This window comes from Lissotriton vulgaris, chromosome 3_1 (genome assembly GCF_964263255.1).
Source record: "Lissotriton vulgaris chromosome 3_1, aLisVul1.2, whole genome shotgun sequence".
In the NCBI taxonomy this organism is placed as follows: domain Eukaryota; kingdom Metazoa; phylum Chordata; class Amphibia; order Caudata; family Salamandridae; genus Lissotriton; species Lissotriton vulgaris.
The window spans coordinates 985,631,846-985,653,863 of NC_141689.1; the positions used below are offsets into that span (position 1 = coordinate 985,631,846).

Consider the following 22,018-nt stretch of genomic DNA (forward strand, 5'->3'; position numbering starts at 1 on the left):
CAAAACTTTACACCAATGGAAATTTTGTCCCGACACAAAATGAGCTCTAATTTTCCCAGTTTATACAAAACTCCTGGCTTCTTAGAACAAAAAGCAGCCGCTACATCTGCAGCTGCAATTGCACCCTTGAATGTGAGTAAATTTGCCAGTCGTCCAGAAATTGGTGTAGGAATATCCCTTCCCAATGCAACCGCACCACCAGTAGAACCAAAACCTTTGTGAAGGCTCTTGGTTCTGAGTTCAGCCCAAAATTGAGAACTCTAAAGTGAACTGGAATGATTGCCATTTTTTTACATAAGAACCTGAATCTCTTCCTACAGAGCCCTGCGTTTGAGTAGATTTTTGGGAATCGTCTTAGTGATGGCTACTGGATTTGGAGGATAGTATAAAAAGTCTATGCAATCATCTCTCTTGATCATGCTCAATAACCAACAATCCGCAATGTTCTTTCTTCACACGTGGAGAGATATCCTTTCCCCAATGTCAAGTCCAAGCCTTATAAGAACCGCCCTTGTTTTGTAGGGCACTCATCCTGTCCCTAAATGATTTGGAAATCATGGCATCCATCTGATCACCAAATAACATCTTGCCATTAAAATTCATTTTCAGGAGGGACAATTTCTGCATGCATCTACCTTCCATTCCCTCAACCACAAGTATCACCTGGCCGGAATTGTCGCTGCCACTGAGACAGAGGTCGCCCTCAACACAACCAATAATATATCAGATTGAAACTAAGCCTTTTGCTTCATCTCTGCTAGGAGGCCCAAACAATCAGGGCCTCTCAAAGTCTCTGACTAGGAGGTGGGCTCTGTAGAGGCAGAGTAAGTGTCCACCTCAAGGCTCATATTCTATCCTGCAAAGCTTTTCTTAGGGCATTATCAATTTTCTTATCCACATAGTCAGTAGGAGAGCAATCTTATGTATTTATCGCAGTATGGCCAATCAAATTGGCCAAAACTGAGTCCAGCTCTAGATTGTGCAAAAGCATATCGTCTGTTTCTTTCAGAGTGTAAAACATCTGCAAAAACTCTGGCACATCTGCACAATCAACGTCCTTCCATTCCACAATTAACTCTATGACCTTTTCATGTAGCAGCATTGCGAAGGAAATAGGCTTCTCATACTGAGGAAGCATCCTTTAGGACAGGAAACAGAGGGCACCCCAGTCTTTCCCTGATGTGTTTCAACACCTCAAACACTGCATCCCTCTGAATATACTTTCCTGAATAAGAGGTACTGGATGATTCAGCCTAAATGAGATGAGCCATACCAACAAGCTGCCCTACTGGGCAGCAAACATTTGGTGTACTAAGCTTTCTTCTTCTCTTTCTCATAACAAAGGCCTTCGGGACAGCAATCACAATCATTTTTGTGCCTCTGCTGCCATCATTAATACAGGAACATTTGGAGATGACTCAGGAGACCTCAAAGTCCTATTTCTCCTAGCTGGTTATTGCCTCTTCCCCAGATGAGGAGCCGGATGAGATGCCTCCTTTTAGCATCTCTCGTGTCTTATTATGCCAGCAATGGACCCCATTTGTCAGAAAGAATGGCTTTGAATCTCAGAATGCCAACTATTCCAAAGCACCCATTGAGGAGCACACGCCTCCAATTGCTTAATCATAGCTCCAACCTTTACCAACCAATCGTGAAACAACCTAATTGAGCATGATGAGTTTATAAAATCAACTGCCCCAAGGAGCGGCTTACTTGCCTTCTGAAGCAGTCTCTTCTCCTGAGAGAGCCTTGCTGCTCCCACTCAGTGCTACTCGTGGCCAGACGCCTCCTGCACACAGCAGAGGGGTGCCATTTGTTGCTCCACAGACAGGAGCCAGAGTGGTGAGTCCCTCCTCTGTTTTGCCATGAAAGAAGGTCACCCGTGACGTCATCGGGGGTGCCAGGGATACCAGCATATAAGGCATCGCGAGGCGAAGGATCGGCTTCATTTCTCTTCAGCACACACTGCAGATGCCTGCATTGGCCAAAGGAGTTAATTGTTGAAGGCCACAGGCAAGGCACCTCTGGGTCAGTTCGGTCTAATTTTTGAGTTTACTTCAGCCAGAGGCCATCAATTGGTACTACATATGTTCTGTCCAATGGTCTGGCAACTTTTGGAACCTATTAATATATCGGTTCATGCAACCCATGTCTTTACAAGGAGTAGACACAGGTCGCTCAGTTCGGATAATAGGTCCTGCTAGGCGATACAACAAGGGGTAAGTCTCACCCTAGCTAGGGTCTGTCCTCGCTGGATAGAAAGGTTGGAGCAGGGGCTGCCAGGTGATTCCAGGAGGCAATGATGGGTTCCGCGCTTTGTATTACTTGCCTTGTAAGGGCATGCAATTAATCTTATTGGACGCTGTGGCACTTTGGTTCTTGTAAGGCCTTTTGTGCGGTGCTTCATGAGGCCACCATGCTCTTGTGCTCTGACTTCATCGTTTTGGCGTGTCTGTAATTTTATGTTAGAGCCGTGAGGTGGATGTTTTCATCAACCCTTAGATATGCTAGCCCACAATTGTCCCTAGAATCAAGTTTCCCTCGTGTTGCTCTCTATTGGGGGGGTAAAGGTCCTTCACATGGCCTTATAGGGACCCAGTAGGGATCCTCGTGGGCGGGGGTCGAGGAACAATCAGTACCTAAGCTGTTGTTTAAAAAAAAATATATATATGGCCTTTTGCCTATAGATGGGGGGGGGTGGGGGAGTTGAGACCTATGGAGGCACTACAGTAATGTGGTGAGCCAACCCCTCGAATGTGAACTCTGATCTGTTGGAGATCTTTCCTGGGTCAGTTCTGCAAAGCAGTTCGTGCTGCAAGGTGCGGTATCACTCAGTAAAAGTGTAAGTCGCAAAATATGGGGCTACTTGTTGGCTCAGCTATTGGTACCATAGGGCAAGGAATAGTCTGCGGGTTCAGGAAGGAAGAGCAACACGCCAGTGGTGAGATCCATCCGTTGGTTATAGAGTACACTGAGATTGGTGGAATACTTTTAGTGCCAGAGTGGATCAGACGATGCATCAGGGGTGGTCTGTTGCCAAACATTAAGGTTGGTATAGCCTACAGTTTTTAAGGGCTGGGATAGTCAGCCAGCGAACAAGTGCTAGATGGGTAAGCTGAGGCCAGGGGCGTGCCTCGAAGAATCCATAAAATGGTGTCCTAGGAGATAGAGTTCTGTCCCATAGGAATGTGGTGCATTTGTCATCCGGGGGCCACAAGCCTTGCATTCAGCAATTGCACAATTTTAAGTGGGAGTGCTAGATCGGCAGTGACCTCTTCACACTGTGGCAGATTTTCTTGCAGCAGAAAAAGGGCCCTACCCAAAAATATAGATTAATTTTACTGCATTTATACCTTTGAGGGATGTTAATTTGTGTGGGCTTAGGGCAGGCAGGAGGGGGTACTGACCTAGTGGTGGTCCTGTACTTTTCTGCGCTTTCCCAGGATGCCTGGAGTTGAACATTTTGGGAAATATTCTTGGTGTCAGGTACCCTTGGTAGGACCGGTGTGCTATGCGGTGCCCTGGTGTCTCTGTTGGTATGAACTGCGGATATTGCCCATGCCTCTGTGTGATGGAGGGGAAGTTGCCACTAAGGTATGCCCCAGATGCCCTTGGTTGAGGGTAGGGCGATGGATAAGAAAGAGGCATTCTGCCACTTTTTGTATCCCAACTGTTGCACTGGCTGCTATGGAAAATGGAGACAACTGTTGTATTGCTTTCAGAATCTTTGAGCTGTTTCAACACATTCATTTTGAGGAGGCAAGATGGCGGTTGTGTGAGACCGCAGTGCACACTGACCGGAGTTCTTTAAGAAATATGACCTAGTTATGCTGAGCTAAAAGCCATACCAAATTAAGAAATGATTACGGAAACCTGCTGTGAAGAGGATAAGCCAGTCAGAAATCAACTATTGACACTAGGAACCATAATTGGATTCGCCGATCTGCGCTATCTGTGGAAGGGATTTCCTAAATTGAAAGCGGAATCGGAGTTTACCCTGGTCCGGTACTTGTACTTGCGCTGATGCCGGCGTTCTCATGGCGCCTAAGGTGGCAGCGGCCAAGGCAAGGGCAGCAAGGCTGGCACAATGTGAGATCACTGAGCCTGGGGACAAGACAAGTGGCAGAACGGAAGAAGTACGGGGTGCCACCGCTCTGACCTTCAAGACGCCGAAGCGCGGAAGCGCTACCACACAGAAGGGGATTAGGTCCCACAGTAGCTGACTTACTGCGGAAAACCCTGGCGAGAGTGCTTCCGGGCCAGGAAGGGAAGAGCAAAGCTCGTATCGTCAATGACACGGGGGCTGCTGTAACGGTTTCTACTGGAGACGAGTACAGGGGTGCTGTCATGGCAAGCACTATACTGTACCTGTAATGCTTGCGGGGACTGGAGAAAACAGCAGTCTGGTGCCAACGCCTGATCGGAGTATGAGGGACCAGCCTGAAGCTGATCTTTGCGGCAACGAAGGTATGCGTATACCGCTAACCCCCCTGTTAATAGACACTGATACCGGCAAGTCTGGTGAGACAGTACGCTCAGATACCGATACTGAGGCTAAATCCGGTGGGGTTGCTCAGCCAACTCAGCTAGGTAATCCAGCTAATCCAGCTCATGTACCCCAAGTATCACAGATATACATGGATGATCCTAATAAGGTGCTAAATATAGGTCACACTAATGAGAATAATGAAAACAGCGCTGACCCAGACACAGAGTTGGATCCTAGTGACTTCTTTTCCCTCTCAGATGGTGCAGAGTGGTCCAATGATACTGCTTCCTGTACGACCTATGAGAGTGGAAGCGAGGAAAAAAAAAATGAAGACTCCGGGCCTAAACTAAAAACCCGCTTTGAAAAAGAGAAAGAATAGCCATGGTACAAAGGACCTGGCATGGGATTATACCCCGACTAATCCCCTTTGCGTGTAAAATTCTGAACAGCAACCTGATCATCCAGTATATTCAGACCAAGCTGCTCCAACCCTGTGTACTATTCTCCAGGCTATCGCAGCACATCACGAGGAAACATCCCAGGATGGGCGCAAAGCTCAAGCAGCCTTACGTAATGTTCAAAGGGTTGTGCGCAAATTAACCAGGACTTGCAGTGCATTTGGAGAACGACTGACTGATTTAGAATCAAGGATTGTTTCTAACGAAACAGAGATCGCGGTGAATCAGGAACAGACTGGCTCTCATGAAGGGGAGCTGGCAGATGTTAGATGGAAGATGGAAGAGTTCGAAAGCCACCAGCGTAGGAACAATCTTCACATTTTGGGGGTCCCTGAGGGGGTACAGGGGGGAGACGTTCACTCCTTTATGGTGAACTTTTTCGTGCCTCTATGCCAGACCTTTCTGGGTGGGATTGGGCTTCAGAAGTCCAGCGTGCCCACCGCAAGCCCTTCACTCTAAAACAACCAGCGAAACCTGGGGCTTACCCCCGTGCCATTCTTGTATTTTTTGCCAATTTTTTGCTCCGCCAGGCGGTCTTCGAAAAGGCCAGACCCGAGTCTAAACGAACCAGAAATGGTGTTTCCTACTTTGTGCGGCCAGATTTTTGTCACTCCACCGTCGAAAGGCGTGGAGGCTGCGCCAATTAATCAAGCTGTTCCAAGACAAGAAAGCACAAGCTTATCTTAACAACCCTGCTCGGCTAAAAGTGATTTTGGGGGGCAAACTAATTTTTTTCCCTCCGAAATTAAGGCCAAAGAATACCTCGATGGGCTAAGTTAGGTTTGGTCTAGCAATGGTTTTTGTCCATGAATACTTTCATAATGAGAACGAAAAAAACCTGAAAAATGAAAGTAAGGCTGATTTTGGAGCTCAGCATTGGCGTTATTATGTAATGATTGAGCTCTGGTTATGTGTTGCATGCTCATCATTAACAGACTCTATTGGAGTCTGTACGCCTCACATTGGGTGCTGGTGGGTGGGGCGTGGGGGTTTTTGCTGGAGTGGGTGGGGGCAGGGGACTAAAATAAAAAAAAGCAACTCCAATAATAATACTGCTTTAGTAATTGATATAATCAAATTGGTATTACTGATAAATGAGAAACAAAAGGTATGAGATATTTTAAAAGCTTGTCAAGGCTTTGAGAATAGGTTAGTATGTTCCTCGAAATCAACTAACAAACTGTAATGGGGAAGATTACAATTTGCTCGTGGAATGTGGGGGCCTAAATGATAGAAGCAAGAGGGCTTGTTTAGCTAAAATAATACAACAAAAATCTTCGGATATAGTCTGTCTTCAAGAGACACATTTGCCGTGGAATAAGAAAGATCTTTTAAGGGTCAGAAGCTATAATATCCTTGCTTGTACAACACAAAAATCAAATACTCGTGGGGTAGCTATTCTAGCCAAAATATCCCTAGGACTAGCTATACGTAAGGCAGTAGATACCCTTGGGAGATGGGTTATTATAGAACTGACATCGGGTGTATCTATTTGCTCAGTCTATGGTTCGAACCAAGATGACCCTCAAATATTTGCTGATCTTGATGTAGAGCTCGCCTCGTGGCCAAGATCGTTAGTTTTCTGTGGAGACTTTAATATCTCCTTGGGGTCTGTGCTTAGGAAACAAACTCAAGATAGATACTTAGGCCGGAAACCAAGGTATATAGAGCTATTAGTCAACTCAGAGAAAGCTATGATCTGGTTGATGTTTGGGATGCAAAAAATCAACCTGATCCTGGGTATACTTATTTTTCACACCCTCATAATAAATATGTCAGAATAGACTATATATTATTGACAAGTGATTTAGCTGACCAAGCAGGAGTTATAAAATGCCCTAAAATAATTTCGGACCATAACTCCCTAATTCTGACAATACATTTAACCAACATTACCAGACACCGCACAAACTGGACCTTTGATAGGAAGTTTCTGGTAAATAGAGACTATATAAAATTTATAAAAGACTGGGCTCAAAGTTATTTCGATATGAATCGCTACAGTGCATCTAGGGGGGTTGTCTGGGACTGTTTTAAAGCTGCCCTTAGAGGGAAACAATCAGCTATTTGGCAACAAAAAAAAAAAGCTTGATAGGGAAAACCATCTATTGTTGCAAGATTTGTCCAGAGCTGAAGAAGAACATGTATCATCAATAGCTCTGGGAGAAGATGGGGGGATATACTATGCTTAAAAACAGAACTAAATAGCTGGCTGACCCAGAAAGCAGCAGAGACTTTTCAATCGCACCAAAGCAGTATCTATGAAAATGGAGAGAGGGTGGGTAAGCAGTTGGCTTTACCCACTCGGCAGAAGATCTCATACAATACAATAACCTCTATTAAAATAGACGGTCAGGAATACACAAATCCAGTGGATATTATTGAAATATTTCAACAATACTATCAAAAGCTATATCAAAGTGATATCTTCGCTGATTCAGATGAAATTATGAAATTTTTAAGGGACTTTACACTAGATACTGGATGGAGTAAGATTCTAGATACTACAACCAGAGAGGACCTGAAAAAAGAGATTAGTATTACAGAGCTGCAATTAGCCCTGACGGGCTTGGCCTCTGGGAAAGCTGCTGGCCCGATAAAATCCCCCTAGAACTTTATAAAATACTAGGGGCACAAATAATACCTTATTTATTGGATCTGTTTATCGGTATACAGCTGAGTGGCAAGCCTCCAGAGTCTTAAAAGGAGACAAATATAATCATTTTCTCCAAAAAGGGCAAACCTGTTAATCCATCATCATACCGACCTATCTCCCTGATTAATTCCGACTCCATGCTTTAAGCAAAAGTCCTGGCTAATCGGCTCAGGAGGGTCATTGAACATCTGGTCTCCCCCTGGCAACATGGTTTTGTCCCTGGTAAGGGTTCATTGGATCATACCCGTAGAGTCATCTCACTGTTTGATATCATGTCCAGGACAGGGGGCCGGATGTCAATGATCCTCCTTGATGCCGAGACAGCTTTTGATCAGGTGTCTTGGGAGTTTCTTTGGGGCGTGCAAGAATTATCGATCAGAGCCATGTAACAACAGCCAACAGCTAGGCTTCAACTAATGGGTATAGAATCTCGTGCTATTATTATATCGAGAGGAACGAGACAGGGATGTCCCTGTTTCCCGATATGGTTTGCTTTGTATATCAATCCTCTGATCATTAAATTGCTACAGACACAGAAAATAAAACCGGTTACTGTTGGGGTGTATGAGACCAAAATATTAGCTTACGCTGATGATGTGGCAGTATTAACACCGAACCCCGCTGAGGCTATTCTAGAAATAGAGATAATCACCTAGCTATTTGGACAAAATTCCGGATATTCCCTCAACAAAGATAAGACGATCATTTCATACACTGATAATATCGATCATGATGATCCCAGGAAAACAGAAAAGGCTACCCACCTTGGGGTATGCTTAAGCACAAAGATTGAAAATATTAACATCTTGAATTACGAACCACTAATTAAGAATATCAAGAAAGATCTTGTGAGAGTTAACAGCCTGCACCTGTCCATTATTGGCAGAGGTAATTTCTTAAAAATAAATGTACTCTATGTGCTGGTCGGTCCGCCGCCAGTGCTGCCCGCGGATTGTCCTTTACGAATAACGGAAGAGGCCTTTAAATATCTGGGCATCCAAGCAGTTAGTAGCAAAGTGGCGAAGTGCATTAAAGATCATGCTCAATATTGCTGCAATACCGCGTGTCTAGATAGCATAGGCTATGCAGTTCTTGCTATGTGCGCGTCCCTACATTGCATTACTATAGCTAGAACAAACAAGCAATGGCATAGCCAATAGGTCTCGCCTTTGGGACCTTATAAGTGTTTAGCCATGCAGCACATTATCCTGAGTGGTTCAATTATATTAAGCCAAAATTAGAATGTGTAGAAGCTCATGGCATTGGGAGCAGTGTCGGGTAGCTTGCAGTGGTGATGGGGATGCCAAGGGAAGCTTACAGACGTGAGGAATGTGTGAAAGCTTGCGACATTGGGAGCAGTGTCGGTAGCTTGCAGTGGTCTAGGAGAAGCTAAGGGAAGCTTGCAAAAGTGGGCCCGTAAGTAAAAATACAAAATCATTCCCAAAAAAAATAAAAAATACAGATTCTAGGAGTGTTTGCAGCACAGTCCCCCTTGTGTACCTCTGATTAAGTGTTTTCCTCCTCTTGTGTTTCCAAGACAGGGGTGGGCACAACAGAGCTAGCTTTTCACACCAGGGGGCTAGATTGACACCTCACTGAGATTAGATCACTTGCAAGCAAGTCACTGCTCCTGCTATTGGTCTCAGGCACCATGTGAAAAAGAACAAAGGCAGTAGCCAGTGCCGCATTTCACTTCAGGCCACACCAGGCTAGAACAGCAGAGCGCAGAAGGAGAGAGTGAGCATCAGGAAAGCAAACCAGTCAACTGCACAGATAAAGCAATTACTAGTTAAGTGAGAAACCCTACAACGCAAAGCAAATGAAACCAGCAATACCAATAGGATTCACCTTGTTCAAATCTACACAAACGTCGTTAATCACACGCATCAAGTGCCCCCAGAACAGTGCTACATGTTTAAAATGTTTTTACAAAGAAACAAGGGATCCCAAAGGTATTATACTAGGGACCTTGGGCGGTAACGTATTACAAAGAACAGTGGTCCCTAGTATTTCAGGGATCTGGAAAATGATAAGCATACACTTAATAGTAAGTATGTCCTTTGTCCAGCCGGACAGGATTTTTATTTTGTGGCATAAAAAATAACAAAGATTTTTTTACACAATAGGTACGACCCGTAACCCACAAAGGAACAGGACAAAATAATTTGGTCAGAAACGAACAAGGCGGTCTGTGTACTAGTATTTCAGTGAACAGACTTAATTATGTCTCAAAACACCATTGCACACATATTTTAACACTTCAAACACATATGGTGTTAATGTGTCATTTAACACCATATGTATTTGAAGTGTTAAAATATGTGTGCAATGGTGCTTATCATTTTCCAGATCCCTGAAATACTAGGGACCACTGTTCTTTGTAATACATTTTTAAAATGGGCCATACGCTGCATACAGGGAGGATGTAAGCACGTGTCAACCCGCAACAGCTGCGGCATCTCTATTTCATTTATTTATTTTTGTGATTTTACAAAGCGCTTTACCAGAGACATTACCAAACGATCACAACAGAAGCACATTAGAAATACAAACTTGCATGCGTGTAAGTGGGAGGAAGGCTGCACATGACTTTAGGTCCCAAACAGTGAACACAGGGGTATTGTAGAGGTGTAACACTGGAATGTATCTCTTACGCTCATGTTCATTGATCCGCGTGTTTCTGTGTAGTGTGCTCACCCTCACGGTGTGTGCGTGGACTGAGATGGGGAAAGACACGGACGAGATCTGACCCCTGACGTGAGTGAGGGTGAAAGACACAGCTTAGCAGAGTAACAGTAAACGGAGACAGCTTCAGCACCCTTCGAGGAGGTTGTGAAAGAGAAGGATGAACAGTGTGGGAAATAGAGTGAAAGAATTAGAAGAAGAGAAAGAGAAGGTCTGTATGAGAGAACAGCGGACCTGCCAGTAAATGCCCATGTGGGAGAGGGAAGTAGTAAGAGAGACTGGAAAACAGATAGACTCAAATATATGCAGAGGAAGCTCTAGAATTCAAAGTATTGCAAGCGAGAAACCACTAAATAACCATGCGGGTACACAAACACATGCACAAATACACAACCAAACACAGAAACACACACACGATATTTCACGCAGACAAAAATGCATAATAGTACAGTCACAGACATTGCTACCAACACATCATCTCCCCAATATTGTAGCAGCTACAATGACATCTTCCTCGTACACAAAACAACAATTGATGGACAGAACGCAGAACAATGTCATACATTCACCCCAGTACAGAGATCTGGGCCTAAATCCATCTTTTTTTTGCACTCCACACCACCCCAGTTCAGATATGGAAATATGCAAATCAGCCTTGACCCTGTGCCTCATGTGAACAGTTCAGCCCGAACTGCCAAGCCATGTCTTTCCTGGACCTGAATCAAACATCCTAGGACCGGTTTCTGGCTATCAGCTGTCTTCAGCCAGTATAGCTTGACTCCAGTGGTGTGGAGAGCATGGGACTCACATCTGTGCATACCCATCCCACTCGGGGTGACAAATGCAAAAACAACAATTGATGGACAGAATGCAGAACAATGTCATACATTCACCCCAGTACAGAGATCTGGGCCTAAATCTATCGTTTTTTTGCACTCCACACCACCCCAGTTCAGACATGGCCATATGCAAATCAGCCTTGACTCTGTGCCTCATGGGAACAAGTATAGCCCGAACTGCCAAGCCATGTCTTTCTAGGACCGGAATCAAGCATCCTAGAACCGGTTTCTGGCTATCAGCTGTCTTCAGCCAGGACAGCTTGACTCCAGTGGTGTGGAGAGCATGGGACTCACGTCTGTGCATACCCATCCCACTCGGGGTGACAAATGCAAAAACAACAATTGATGGACAGAATGCAGAACAATGTCATACATTCACCCCAGTACAGAGAACTGGGCCTAAATCCATCGTTTTTTTGCACTCCACACCACCCCAGTTCAGACATGGCCATATGCAAATCAGCCTTGACTCTGTGCCTCATGGGAACAGTATAGCCCGAACTGCCAAGCCATGTCTTTCTAGGACCGGAATCAAGCATCCTAGGACCGGTTTCTGGCTATCAGCTGTCTTCAGCCAGGACAGCTTGACTCCAGTGGTGTGGAGAGCATGGGACTCACGCCTGAGCATACCCATCCCACTCGGGGTGACAAATGCAAAAACAACAATTGATGGACAGAATGCAGAACAATGTCATACATTCACCCCAGTACAGAGATCTCGGCCTAAATCCATCGTTTTTTTGCACTCCACACCACCCCAGTTCAGACATGGCCATATGCAAATCAGCCTTGACCCTGTGCCTCATGGGAACAGTCCAGCCCGAACTGCCAAGCCATGTCTTTCCTGGAACGGAATCAAGCAGCCTAGGACCAGTTTCTGGCTATCAGCCGTCTTCAGCCAGGATAGCTTGACTCCAGTGGTGTGGAGAGCATGGGACTCACGTCTGAGCATACCCATCCCACTCGGGGTGACAAATGCAAAAACAACAATTGATGGACAGAATGCAGAACAATGTCATACATTCACCCCAGTAGAGAGATCTGGGCCTAAATCCATCGTTTTTTTGCACTCCACACCACCCCAGTTCAGACATGGCCTCGTACACGCCATACAAGTGCATGCACACATACACATGCACGCGCATGCACAAAACCCCCACATCCGGACAGTATATCTCAGACACACTAGTAAAATAACAACAATTTCATCTGTCTCTCTTTCACACAAGTTGTTTACGCGCAATTGTACAGAGCATAACCTGCTAGTCGGAAGCAAACACAATAAGTGGGTGTCACTGCATACTTGATACAGACTCTGAGCCATGACTCGGTCTAAGATTACTATTTAGTTCTCGAAAGAGTAAAAAGCAGATAGTAAGGACATGCGCGTTGAAAGGGTCTGCACCTGTTATTATGTGCTCATCTCTGCACGTGCTACATTTTTTGCTACATCTGAGCGTCACTCGCCATGAACCCAGAGGAGTGCAAGAGCATGGTGCCCAAAACAGCTAATGCTTGGACTTGTGAGAGGAAAAAAAACGAAAAGAATAAACACACGCAGCTCCCCGAAGAAGGTGACTTCTGCAGCTGTGCTACGGAGAACGTGAGGGGGGTGAGAGCATTGTGAAGATAGACACCGGCCACGAGCAGGCAAATGCAAACAGCTCTTTTTAAGCACTCGTGCTTGTGCTGGGATCCACCTTGCGGGAGAGAGCAGCGCCAGCCATCTGTTTTCAATTAACGTGGCGTGCCGCTGCTCGCTCCCGCAAGGTGGATGCCAGCACAAGCACGAGTTCCTGAAAAGAGCGGAGCAATTTTTAAAGCTCATCTTCTAAAGGCGAGACCTAAAAAAGAGTGGGAATTGTAAAATGACCAATAAAATAGGTCTACTTGGTACTCAGCAGCAACATAGCTGTTTAATGTATGGCTTACTTTAGATGCAGTATGATCCTCCATAAGAGCTATCCTTGATCCTCATTTGTACCTTATAGTCCGTTGTTGACCATCAACAGATGAACATTAGGGGTGACTCCTTTAACAATCTGCAAATCTGCCTCTGTGTTTTTAATACTCATTTTTAAAAGATACAACAATATCTGTGAAACAGCGCTGCCTCTTAGCTTTACTTATGTGAATTGATATTCTCTTCATTAGAAGCAACCTAAGAGGCCATGTACGTATACAAAGCTGTGCCTTGCCTGTCGCGGCGGTCGAGTGATCACAGTCTGGAAATCAGGCCAGGAATCCACCAGTAGTTCCAAGTTGAATGGGTTCCCACGGTTGATGTGGAATAGCGTACCGTAAACCTGCGAAAGAAAACGTAAAAAGGTAGAGCAGTACTGCAAGAGAGGAAGCTATAACAATTAAAAAGGGGGAGTGTGTATTTCCATGTAAAAATAACATACGTTTCCATTAATTCCCTCCATTTAACTACACAATCGATTCTGCTGTCTCTGAAGAAAGATCTCATTAAGTGATCTCACTAATATTCTTATGATTTGAAGCACAAACACCAGAATGCAATTGTTAGACCTATCATCACTGGGGTGGCATTCCCCTAAACATTTTGCCTGCTACCTCTACTTTTTGGTGTATCTTTTTGTTGGCCTAGGAACTCTGAGCACTTTGCCACTGCTGACCAGTGCCACAGACCGTGTGCCTGTCCCCTAAACATGGTGTATTGGTGTGTATTTAATTGGCATATTTAGTTTATTTCTAAGTCCCTTGTAAAGTGGTATACCATATACCCAGGACCTCTAACCGAAATGCTACTAGTGGGCCTGCAGCACTACTTGTGCCACCTACATAAGTAGCCTTTCAACCCTGAATTACAAAACAAGGCTGAGGCAACTGAATTCGCACTTATCACTATTAGTGGACTTATTTTAGTACAAATAAAGGTGGTACACAGATCTGGAAGTTCAGCCCTTCAACTTCCAAACAGGAGCAAAAACTCCATGAATTAATTACAAAAGAATGATCAGCACTCACCATTAGTTATAAAAGGTATATGTGTATCACATAAGGTTTAAATTAAATAGTGCACAGGCTCCATTGATGTTTTTCTTAAAAGGGATTGCTTTATTCACTTTCTTCTTGTTCTTTTCAAATAAAACTTTTCTTCCTTAAATCTCAATGTAGCCACCATGATTCGTCTCTTAACAGAGACTTCTTCAGGGCTTTGGAATATATTGGCATTTATGTTGGCTACAGTTATTGGTAGACCTCCAACGTCACAGCGTGCTTCCAAACGTAACCATTTCAAGGTGTAAGAACTGTCTTTTAACAAATGCCTATGGCTGATAGTAGTATGGTATCTTGTCTTTGTGTTCCTCAATCACACGATCCATTCAATCATGCCATTGTCTGTATATTAATATATCCAAGCATGTGTTGCCATCGAAACCCGTGAGTATGGTATCCCACAAGCAGCATAATGTGGCAGAACCAATTTTCTAAAAAGTTCCTTTTTAAGAAAAACTTCAATGGAGTTTGAGCATTGTGTAATTGGAACCTTCTGTGATACATATATACCTTACATGACTAATGGTGGGTACTGATCATTCTTTTGTAATTAAGTCTTTCTAATCTGTTTTGGGCCTTCCATTGCAAGGCCTGTGTGTATAGTTTACAGCCACTTTGACTTGGCTTTTAAAACCACTTGCCAAGCCTTAAACTGCCCTTTTATTACTTATGTCACCCCTAAGGTAGGCCCTAGGTAACCCTAAGAACAGAGTGCTGTGTAACTAAAAGGTAGGACATATACTTTTAAGTTTTACATGCTCAGGTAGTGACAAATAGCTAAATTCTTTTTTCACTACTGTGAGGCCTACTTCTCTCATAGGCTAGCACTGGGAATTGCCCAAAACACCTAAAAGTTGCAATTCCTGATCAGAAAGGAATAGCTCATCATGTTTCAGATCTTTGGAATGGTAATGATAAAACCTCTTTACTGGTAAATGTGTATTTAACATTACTCTTTTAGAAATGCCATTTTTATAAAGTGGACATTTCTATGCTCTTACTGCTCTTCATGCCTTGCAGCCTGTCTCCAATACATGTCTGGTATGGGTGACAGCTGCACAAGAAGGGTGTGTGAGAGACACAACTCATCTGCATTCGTCTACATTCTGATAGCTCTTCCTAGGGAGAAAGAAGAGGGGGGGGGTGGATACACCTGAATAGGCAGTGTCTTGTGTCCCACACAAAGGGCTGATTACACCCCCAGAGATAGCCTGGAACAACAGGCTGAGATGAAAGGGATCTGTGCACTTTAAGGGTTTGCTTTAAAGTCACCCACATTTCAAAGGCACATTTGGGTATAAGAACTGAGGCTCTGACCCTACTAAAACAGTACACTACTGGACCTGTGACGAACTAAAATAAATAAAGCCTACTGTGCTACAAGGGTTGCCACTTTGCCTGACTGCTGCTCTGAAAGCACTTTGTTCTGCTTTGCTGAGCAGCCCAGCTGCCAGCCTATTTCTGCCCTGATGAGGACAAGGACTGGACCGATCTCACTTGAATTCAGAGTGACTCCAAGGGTTTTGTAGCTTGCCCCCTGTTTATGATGTCTCAGGGCCATCAAACCCTTCCTACAACCCTGCTGCTGGGCTCTGCCATCTGTGAGTCCTACCCTGCCTTAGATGCCAATCCAGGTCTGGACATTAGAAGTGTGCTCTACAGCTATTCTGCTTCAAAATCGACGCAGTACCAACTTTGCACTGATCGAAACCGATGCAGTGCCCTCCAACTACGACGCAATGCCGCTCTGAGGACATCTCTGCACGGCTCGATGATGCTGAGCGACCCGGCTGCGAGGTTCGATGACACATTGCCTCCCCAGCTCTTTGCATTGAGTCTTTGACGTCAACGCTTGCTCCATCCAAGGTACTTTGTCAGCGGGACCTGCGTGAGACTTGTAGCCGGTCCGAACTTTGGAGTTGTCCCCGTCTAGCACCACCTCAAGTAACCGTATAGAGCTATTGACTTCAAAGCACTATTTTTGGAATCTTCTTTAAAAAATTATATCTCCAGTTCAACTTATTGCATTTTTGCCGATTTGGTCTTGTTTGACTCATAAGAATATAAAACTATTTTTTTAACCATGAGTGGAGTTTTTTCTGTGGTGTTTGTGGTACCGAGTGAGTGTGTTGCACAAATACTTTACACATTGCTTCTTTTGATAAGCCTGACTGCTTTGTGCCAAGGTACCAGAGGGTAACCACAGGTTATCTTTTACTGTGTCTAGCTTACCCTGACTAAAGTGGTGGTTCCTTCTTGTACAAGGTGCATACTGTGACAACTAGAAACGCCACTTCTAACAGCAATGGTTTGTGTACGGACAATCCAAATCGAAGCTATTATCGTCAATGAATGAGATACATAAGGTCATCCCACCATTACTAAGCATGTGTGATGTGATGCTTGTTGGGAATGTGGAAAGGTACCCCTTTTCGCAATGTCACCCCCATTTGTTTTTTTAACTGATGCTGCTGGTTTTTTTTTTACTTTGTGCATTGGGACTCTGACCCCTAAAATATGGTAACATTGGCTAAGTCCCAAATGCCATATTTAAGTTTCCTATACAGTCATAGCATATCTCTACCAGATAGGGGGTTAGAGAAGGTAAGTAACTTACTCATCTGATAGAGACTTCTAGCCGCAGATTCCATACCTTAGAATAGATATCCAAGCAATACCTCCCCGGAGGTGGCTCTGCAAAACAATTTCATACCAAAAAGTCCTGCAGGATCAAACAGGCTACCTGCTCGTCCCAACGGACCTGACTGTCCAGGCAGTAGTGCCTTGTGAACGTGTGCAAAGTAGCCCATGTTGCTGCCCTGCAGATGTTTCGGACCAGTACCCTTGGGGGTTGCTTCTTGGCTACTGGGTAGCAGGTTTTAATTCAGAGCATGATCCATAGGGAGATAGTCCGTCTCTGCACAGCTTTTCCCTCCTTCGCTCCGATATACATCGCAAACAGTTGGTTGTCCACCCGGAACTCTTCCTTTTGTGGTCAAAGTAGAACGACAATGCTCTTTTTGAGTCCAGTTGGTGGAATCATTCCCCTTTATAAGAGGGATGTGGTGGGGCATTAAAAGGACGCACATTGATAGACTGGCCTTTGTGAAAGGGGGTGATGACTTTCAGCAGAAAGGAAGCTCTGATTCATAGAACCAGCTAGTTTGTAATGATGTTTAAATATGGAGGTTTGTATGACAAAGCCTAAAGCTCACTCCGCTCCTGGCAAACGTTATTGTCACCAGGAAGGCCACCTTGATGGTAAGGAACCTGAGAAGACAGTTTTGCAAGGGCTCAATGGAAGCGAACATCAAGGATGGGAGGACTAGATTAAGGTCTCACTGATGCATGATGAAGGGAGAAGGAGGAAACAAATGTTGCAAACCTTTCAAAAACCTATGTATAATAAGGGGGTTGAAGAGGGATGGCTGGTCAGGCAACTGCAGAAAGGCTGATTTAGCAGAAAGGTAGAACTTTAAGGTGCACAGAGCAGAGTCCTGCTGGGCAAGGGAAAGAATAAAGAGAAGAATCTGAGAAATGGGAGCAGAAAGGGGTCAACCTGTTTTTCTGCACATCATGCCACAACCTTTCCCCAACAAATGCATATACCAGTTTGTAGGAGTGGCGCCTGGCTGCCAGAATAAAATTTCAGACTTCAGAAGGAAAGTCGAAAGCTGTCAACTGTCGCTGCTAAATCTCCAATCAAGAAGGCGTAACGTTGACAGGTTCGGTGGGGACCTCTCCCCTGCTGCTGTGACAGAAGATCATCCTGAAGAGGCCGCCTGATCGGAGAACTGATGGCCATGCTCACCAGCTAAGGATACCAAACTCTTCAAGCCCAGTTTGGAGTCACAAGGATGGCTTGGGCTCGGTCATTCCTGATCTTTCTTTGGCAGGAGTGGTATGGGCAGAAGGACGTATAGGAGGCCCGAGCTCCACTCACGACTTAACAAAGCGTCTCCAAGCTAGAGCAGCCCTGGAAACTCCAGCACGCAGAACTGCTGACATTGCACGTTCTTGGCGCTGGCGAGCAGATTTAACCAAGTGTCTCCCCAGTGCTGAAAGGGACCTTGCACCGCCATTTGTGATTGTGATTCGCTAGGTATCGTCGGCTGACTTTGTACGCCCTGGCATTCAGAAAGTCCTCCAGGGTTTGAACTACCATGGAAATGCCCTAACGTTCCAATCATGACCAGAAAAGCAGGGCCTCTTGACAAAGGGTCCACCACCCTAACCCACCCTGTTTGTTGCAGTATCACATGGCAGTGGTGTTGTCCGTGAATACCTGCACGTCTTCACTTGATGGAGGGTAGAAAGGTTTTTAATGCCAGCTGGATCGCCTGGAGCTCCAGAACATTGATGTAGAGCCTAGATTCCACCACAGACTAAAGGTCTCTGATCTCCACCTCTCCCAGATGCCTGTCCATTCCAAGAGTGGCACCCCTGATCTCCGCAGAAGAGCTACAGCCACCACCATCACCTCGTTGAACACCCAAGGGGCACTGGTAAGGATTAAAGGGAGCATGGCAAACTGAAAGTGCTCATGGCTCACAGTGAACCACAGGTAACGCCTGTGGGCAGGCAAAACAAGAATGTGAAAGTATGCATCCTGCATGTCCAAAGCAACCATCAACTCTCCGGGGAGCATTTTGAACTTCTCCTTCTTAAGGAAGAAATCGAGAGGGTGCAAGTCTTGGATGGGACGAAGGCCTTCATCTTTCTTGGGGACCAGAAAGTAGCAGGAATCGAGACTATAACCTACTTCGGGTGCCGGCACCCTCTCTATGGCTTCCTTGGCCAAGAAAGCCATCACTTCCTGGTGGATTTAGGCAATATGGTACTCCGTCAGCCTGTCACAAGAAGGTGGCATGGAGAGTCACGTAGGGGAGGGAGCAGCCCCTTCGGACAATTTGAAAAAGCCATTGGTCTGATGTTAAAGACGTATCCTGCTTCCCATCGGGTGCCCATGAGAGAAGGAGGACAAACTATAAGGGTTTGGAGGCAGCAGATGCCGGACCTGACTTCTGGCTGCCCTACCCACGAGGTCAGTGGGTACGGCAACCTCAGCCCCACAGAGGCTGGGAAACTTGCACGTTGTTGTGGCTGGGTGGGTACAGACACAGTTGGATGCACCTTTTTTGACCACGAAAGGAGGAAAAGGCAGATAGGGGGTGGCAAGGGGCCATTGAAAGGCCCAAGGATCTGGCAATAGCCCTGCTGTCCTTTAACCCCTTCTGTGCTGCGCAGATTTTCCCCCGGTGCTGAAAGTTCCAGTGGGCCTATGGAACCATGACAGAACGGTTCCGTTATAAGCACAGGCCACCTTATGCTCATGACGGAACCGTTCCGTCATCAGCATGGAAGGGGTTAAGATCTGAATCCACATTGTCTCTGAAGAGACGAGAGACATCAAAGGGCATGTCTATAATGCACATCCCCTGAAAAGACAGTTGTCCTCAGCCAGTCGTGACGCCGTAAGGTGAGTCGGTGGAATCCGGATCACATCTGATCATAAACTTTGCTGCGTCTTTCCTGTTAGCTATAGCCTGGGAGAGTATAGCCCGGGCCTCTTCCAGGACCATGGGCAGCACCTGCGCAACTGAATTTCATAAGACTAAAGGCTAGAGGAAGAAAACATCTTTCCCTAAGGTGTCCAGCCTCTTGGATTCCCTATCCGGGGAGTCTGGGCGGTAGGATGCACTTCAGGATTTAAGTGGGAGGTAGAGGCGTGGACCACAAAGCTCTCTGGGGTGGGGTGGGGTGTTGTGTGAGAGAATTGGGGTCTTCTGGGCTGCGGCGGTAGTGACAGGCAATCGTTCTGTTCACAGAAGCCCTGTGCTGAGCTTTCATCTGGTCTCAAGTAGAACATCAGTAAGGGCTTCATTGAATGAGAGTAGCAGTTCTGAGGGGGTCTCTCCCAGCTAAAGGATCTCCGTCAAGACGTTAGTTCCAGGACCTCAGCCACCCTTCTCACCACCATTCCAAAAGACGCTCCCTCCTGCGCAGCTATGGCAGAGAGAGAAAGCATGCCAGAATCTGGAGAAGTGTCCAGTCCAGTGGCCCCTGCCAAGTCCTAAACCACAAAGTAGAGATACCCGGTCAAAAGTGTGTGTTGTTGTACAGAAAACTAAGGAAAAAGAGGCGACATACTACAAATAATGAGTCACATCTGGCTGAGAAATTCCCATCAGACCACCCTTATTGGCGGAGTATTGTCATATGGGAGTTGGTACTCAATCCAAACACCGCCCAAACCATCGAGTGACGGTGCGGATGTGGATCTTGAAAACTCTAGCCAAGATGATGCTCAGAGAGTGGAAAAGATGAAGTGCAATGCTCTTGTGAAGGTGAAAATAAAATTAACTACTTAGACAAAAAATGTGTTTAATGGGAATTGTCTAAGTGTCAAAATTAAAACCACGCCCTGTAGTGGAAATTAATAACTACAAAGTGGCGCTGTGCAGGACGGTCGACATGTTTCAGCCTACTGTAGAATACAGCCAACAACAGCTGCCATTCTTGGATATTTTAATCTTTCCAAGTGGTGGTAAACTTGAGAGTGAACTGTACAAAAAACCCATGTCGAGGATTTCACTGCTTGTGCTTAATAGTCATCACCCTCGGGCCCTACGTGAAAATCTCCCTGTGGGACAGTTTCTGCGAGTTCGCAGAAACTCTTCGTCCCGACCACTTTTTGAGAAACATGCTGCACAACTGTCCAGACAACTCCAGGAGAGAGAATACCCTTGGTTTGTGACGTTAAGTAGGGGAATGGGATGCTAGGTCGTTAAATATTCCCCTTGACCCCCTTTATATAGTGTTATCCCTGCCAAGTCCTCACATCAGTACATTTGTGGATCTAAAGGCTGGTATTTCTCAAGGTCCAGGGACCCCTCCCTAACCTTCCCAAGTCCCAGCCCATAGGAATAGGGCTCAGGCTCTTGCCTTGCTGACTTAGCGTCTAACAACGCCCCTCCAGCTCTGTGTTGAACTTGGGGATCAGAATGGGGAAGCGCTGGAAGCGTTGGAATTGGGACCATCACCGGAGAAGGTTGATGTGGTACAACCAGTGCAGGTACAGCTCCATCTATGTATCCAAGAGGTCTGACCCACGCTGAGGCCAGCGCTGCCGGCGTGGAACCAGTAGGTGCCCCTTCTGAACCCGCAGGCTTAAAGGCGCACCGGCAGGGATGGGCCACTCAAGTATGAGGCAGATGACCTTATAAAACTCCTGGAGTTGAGCGGGGGAGTATGTGACATTACAACACATGCTATTACATCGCATGCCGCTGCAACGCCAACCTTTACCCCGACTTTCTTTCGGGGGAGCGCTGGAAGTTGGAATAGATTTGTTTTCTATTCCAACTTCAGTGTGTGCAACAGTAGGGAAGGTGTTGGAGTTAATTCCACTGCTGCACATCTTTTTTGTTACAACGGCATGCGATGTAATGGCATGCATTCTAACGGTTGTATAGTAAAGGCTGTTTCCCTGAACGGGGTCGCTCTAACTCACGGAACCTCAGGGAAGCACACAGCCGACCCAGGAGCCGGCTCAACTGCGGAGCCAGGCCTCGAATGACAACGCTCCCTTGTTTTGTTCGCCGACAGACAAGATGAAGTCGCAAACTGTTTTGACGTCTTACTTTTTTCTCCCTTTTTGTGGGATATACCAGAGTGGCCCAATGACCTGGACTGCAACAAAGATCTTGGACTCCATGACCGATCCCAGGACCTTCCTCTTGCTCAGGATCGAGACCGTTGCAGCATTGCTGGTCAGGCAGTAAGGAGCTTCAAGGACTGCTCCCTCAAGGCCTTGGGTGCATGGCGCGACAATCGGTGCAGGTCTTTGTGTCGTGGTCGCCCTCCA

General features: G+C 45.8%; 1 protein-coding gene across 1 annotated transcript in view; it reads right to left on the bottom strand.

The window, feature by feature from the left end:
* Nucleotides 1-22,018, bottom strand: part of LOC147727298 (glycine N-phenylacetyltransferase-like) — a 229,721-nt gene that overhangs the window by 115,265 nt on the left and 92,438 nt on the right. The window contains exon 3 of the mRNA XM_086961353.1: nt 13,326-13,433. Within this exon, the coding sequence (XP_086817479.1) occupies nt 13,326-13,433 (108 nt within the window). The remainder of the gene's footprint in view (nt 1-13,325; nt 13,434-22,018) is intronic.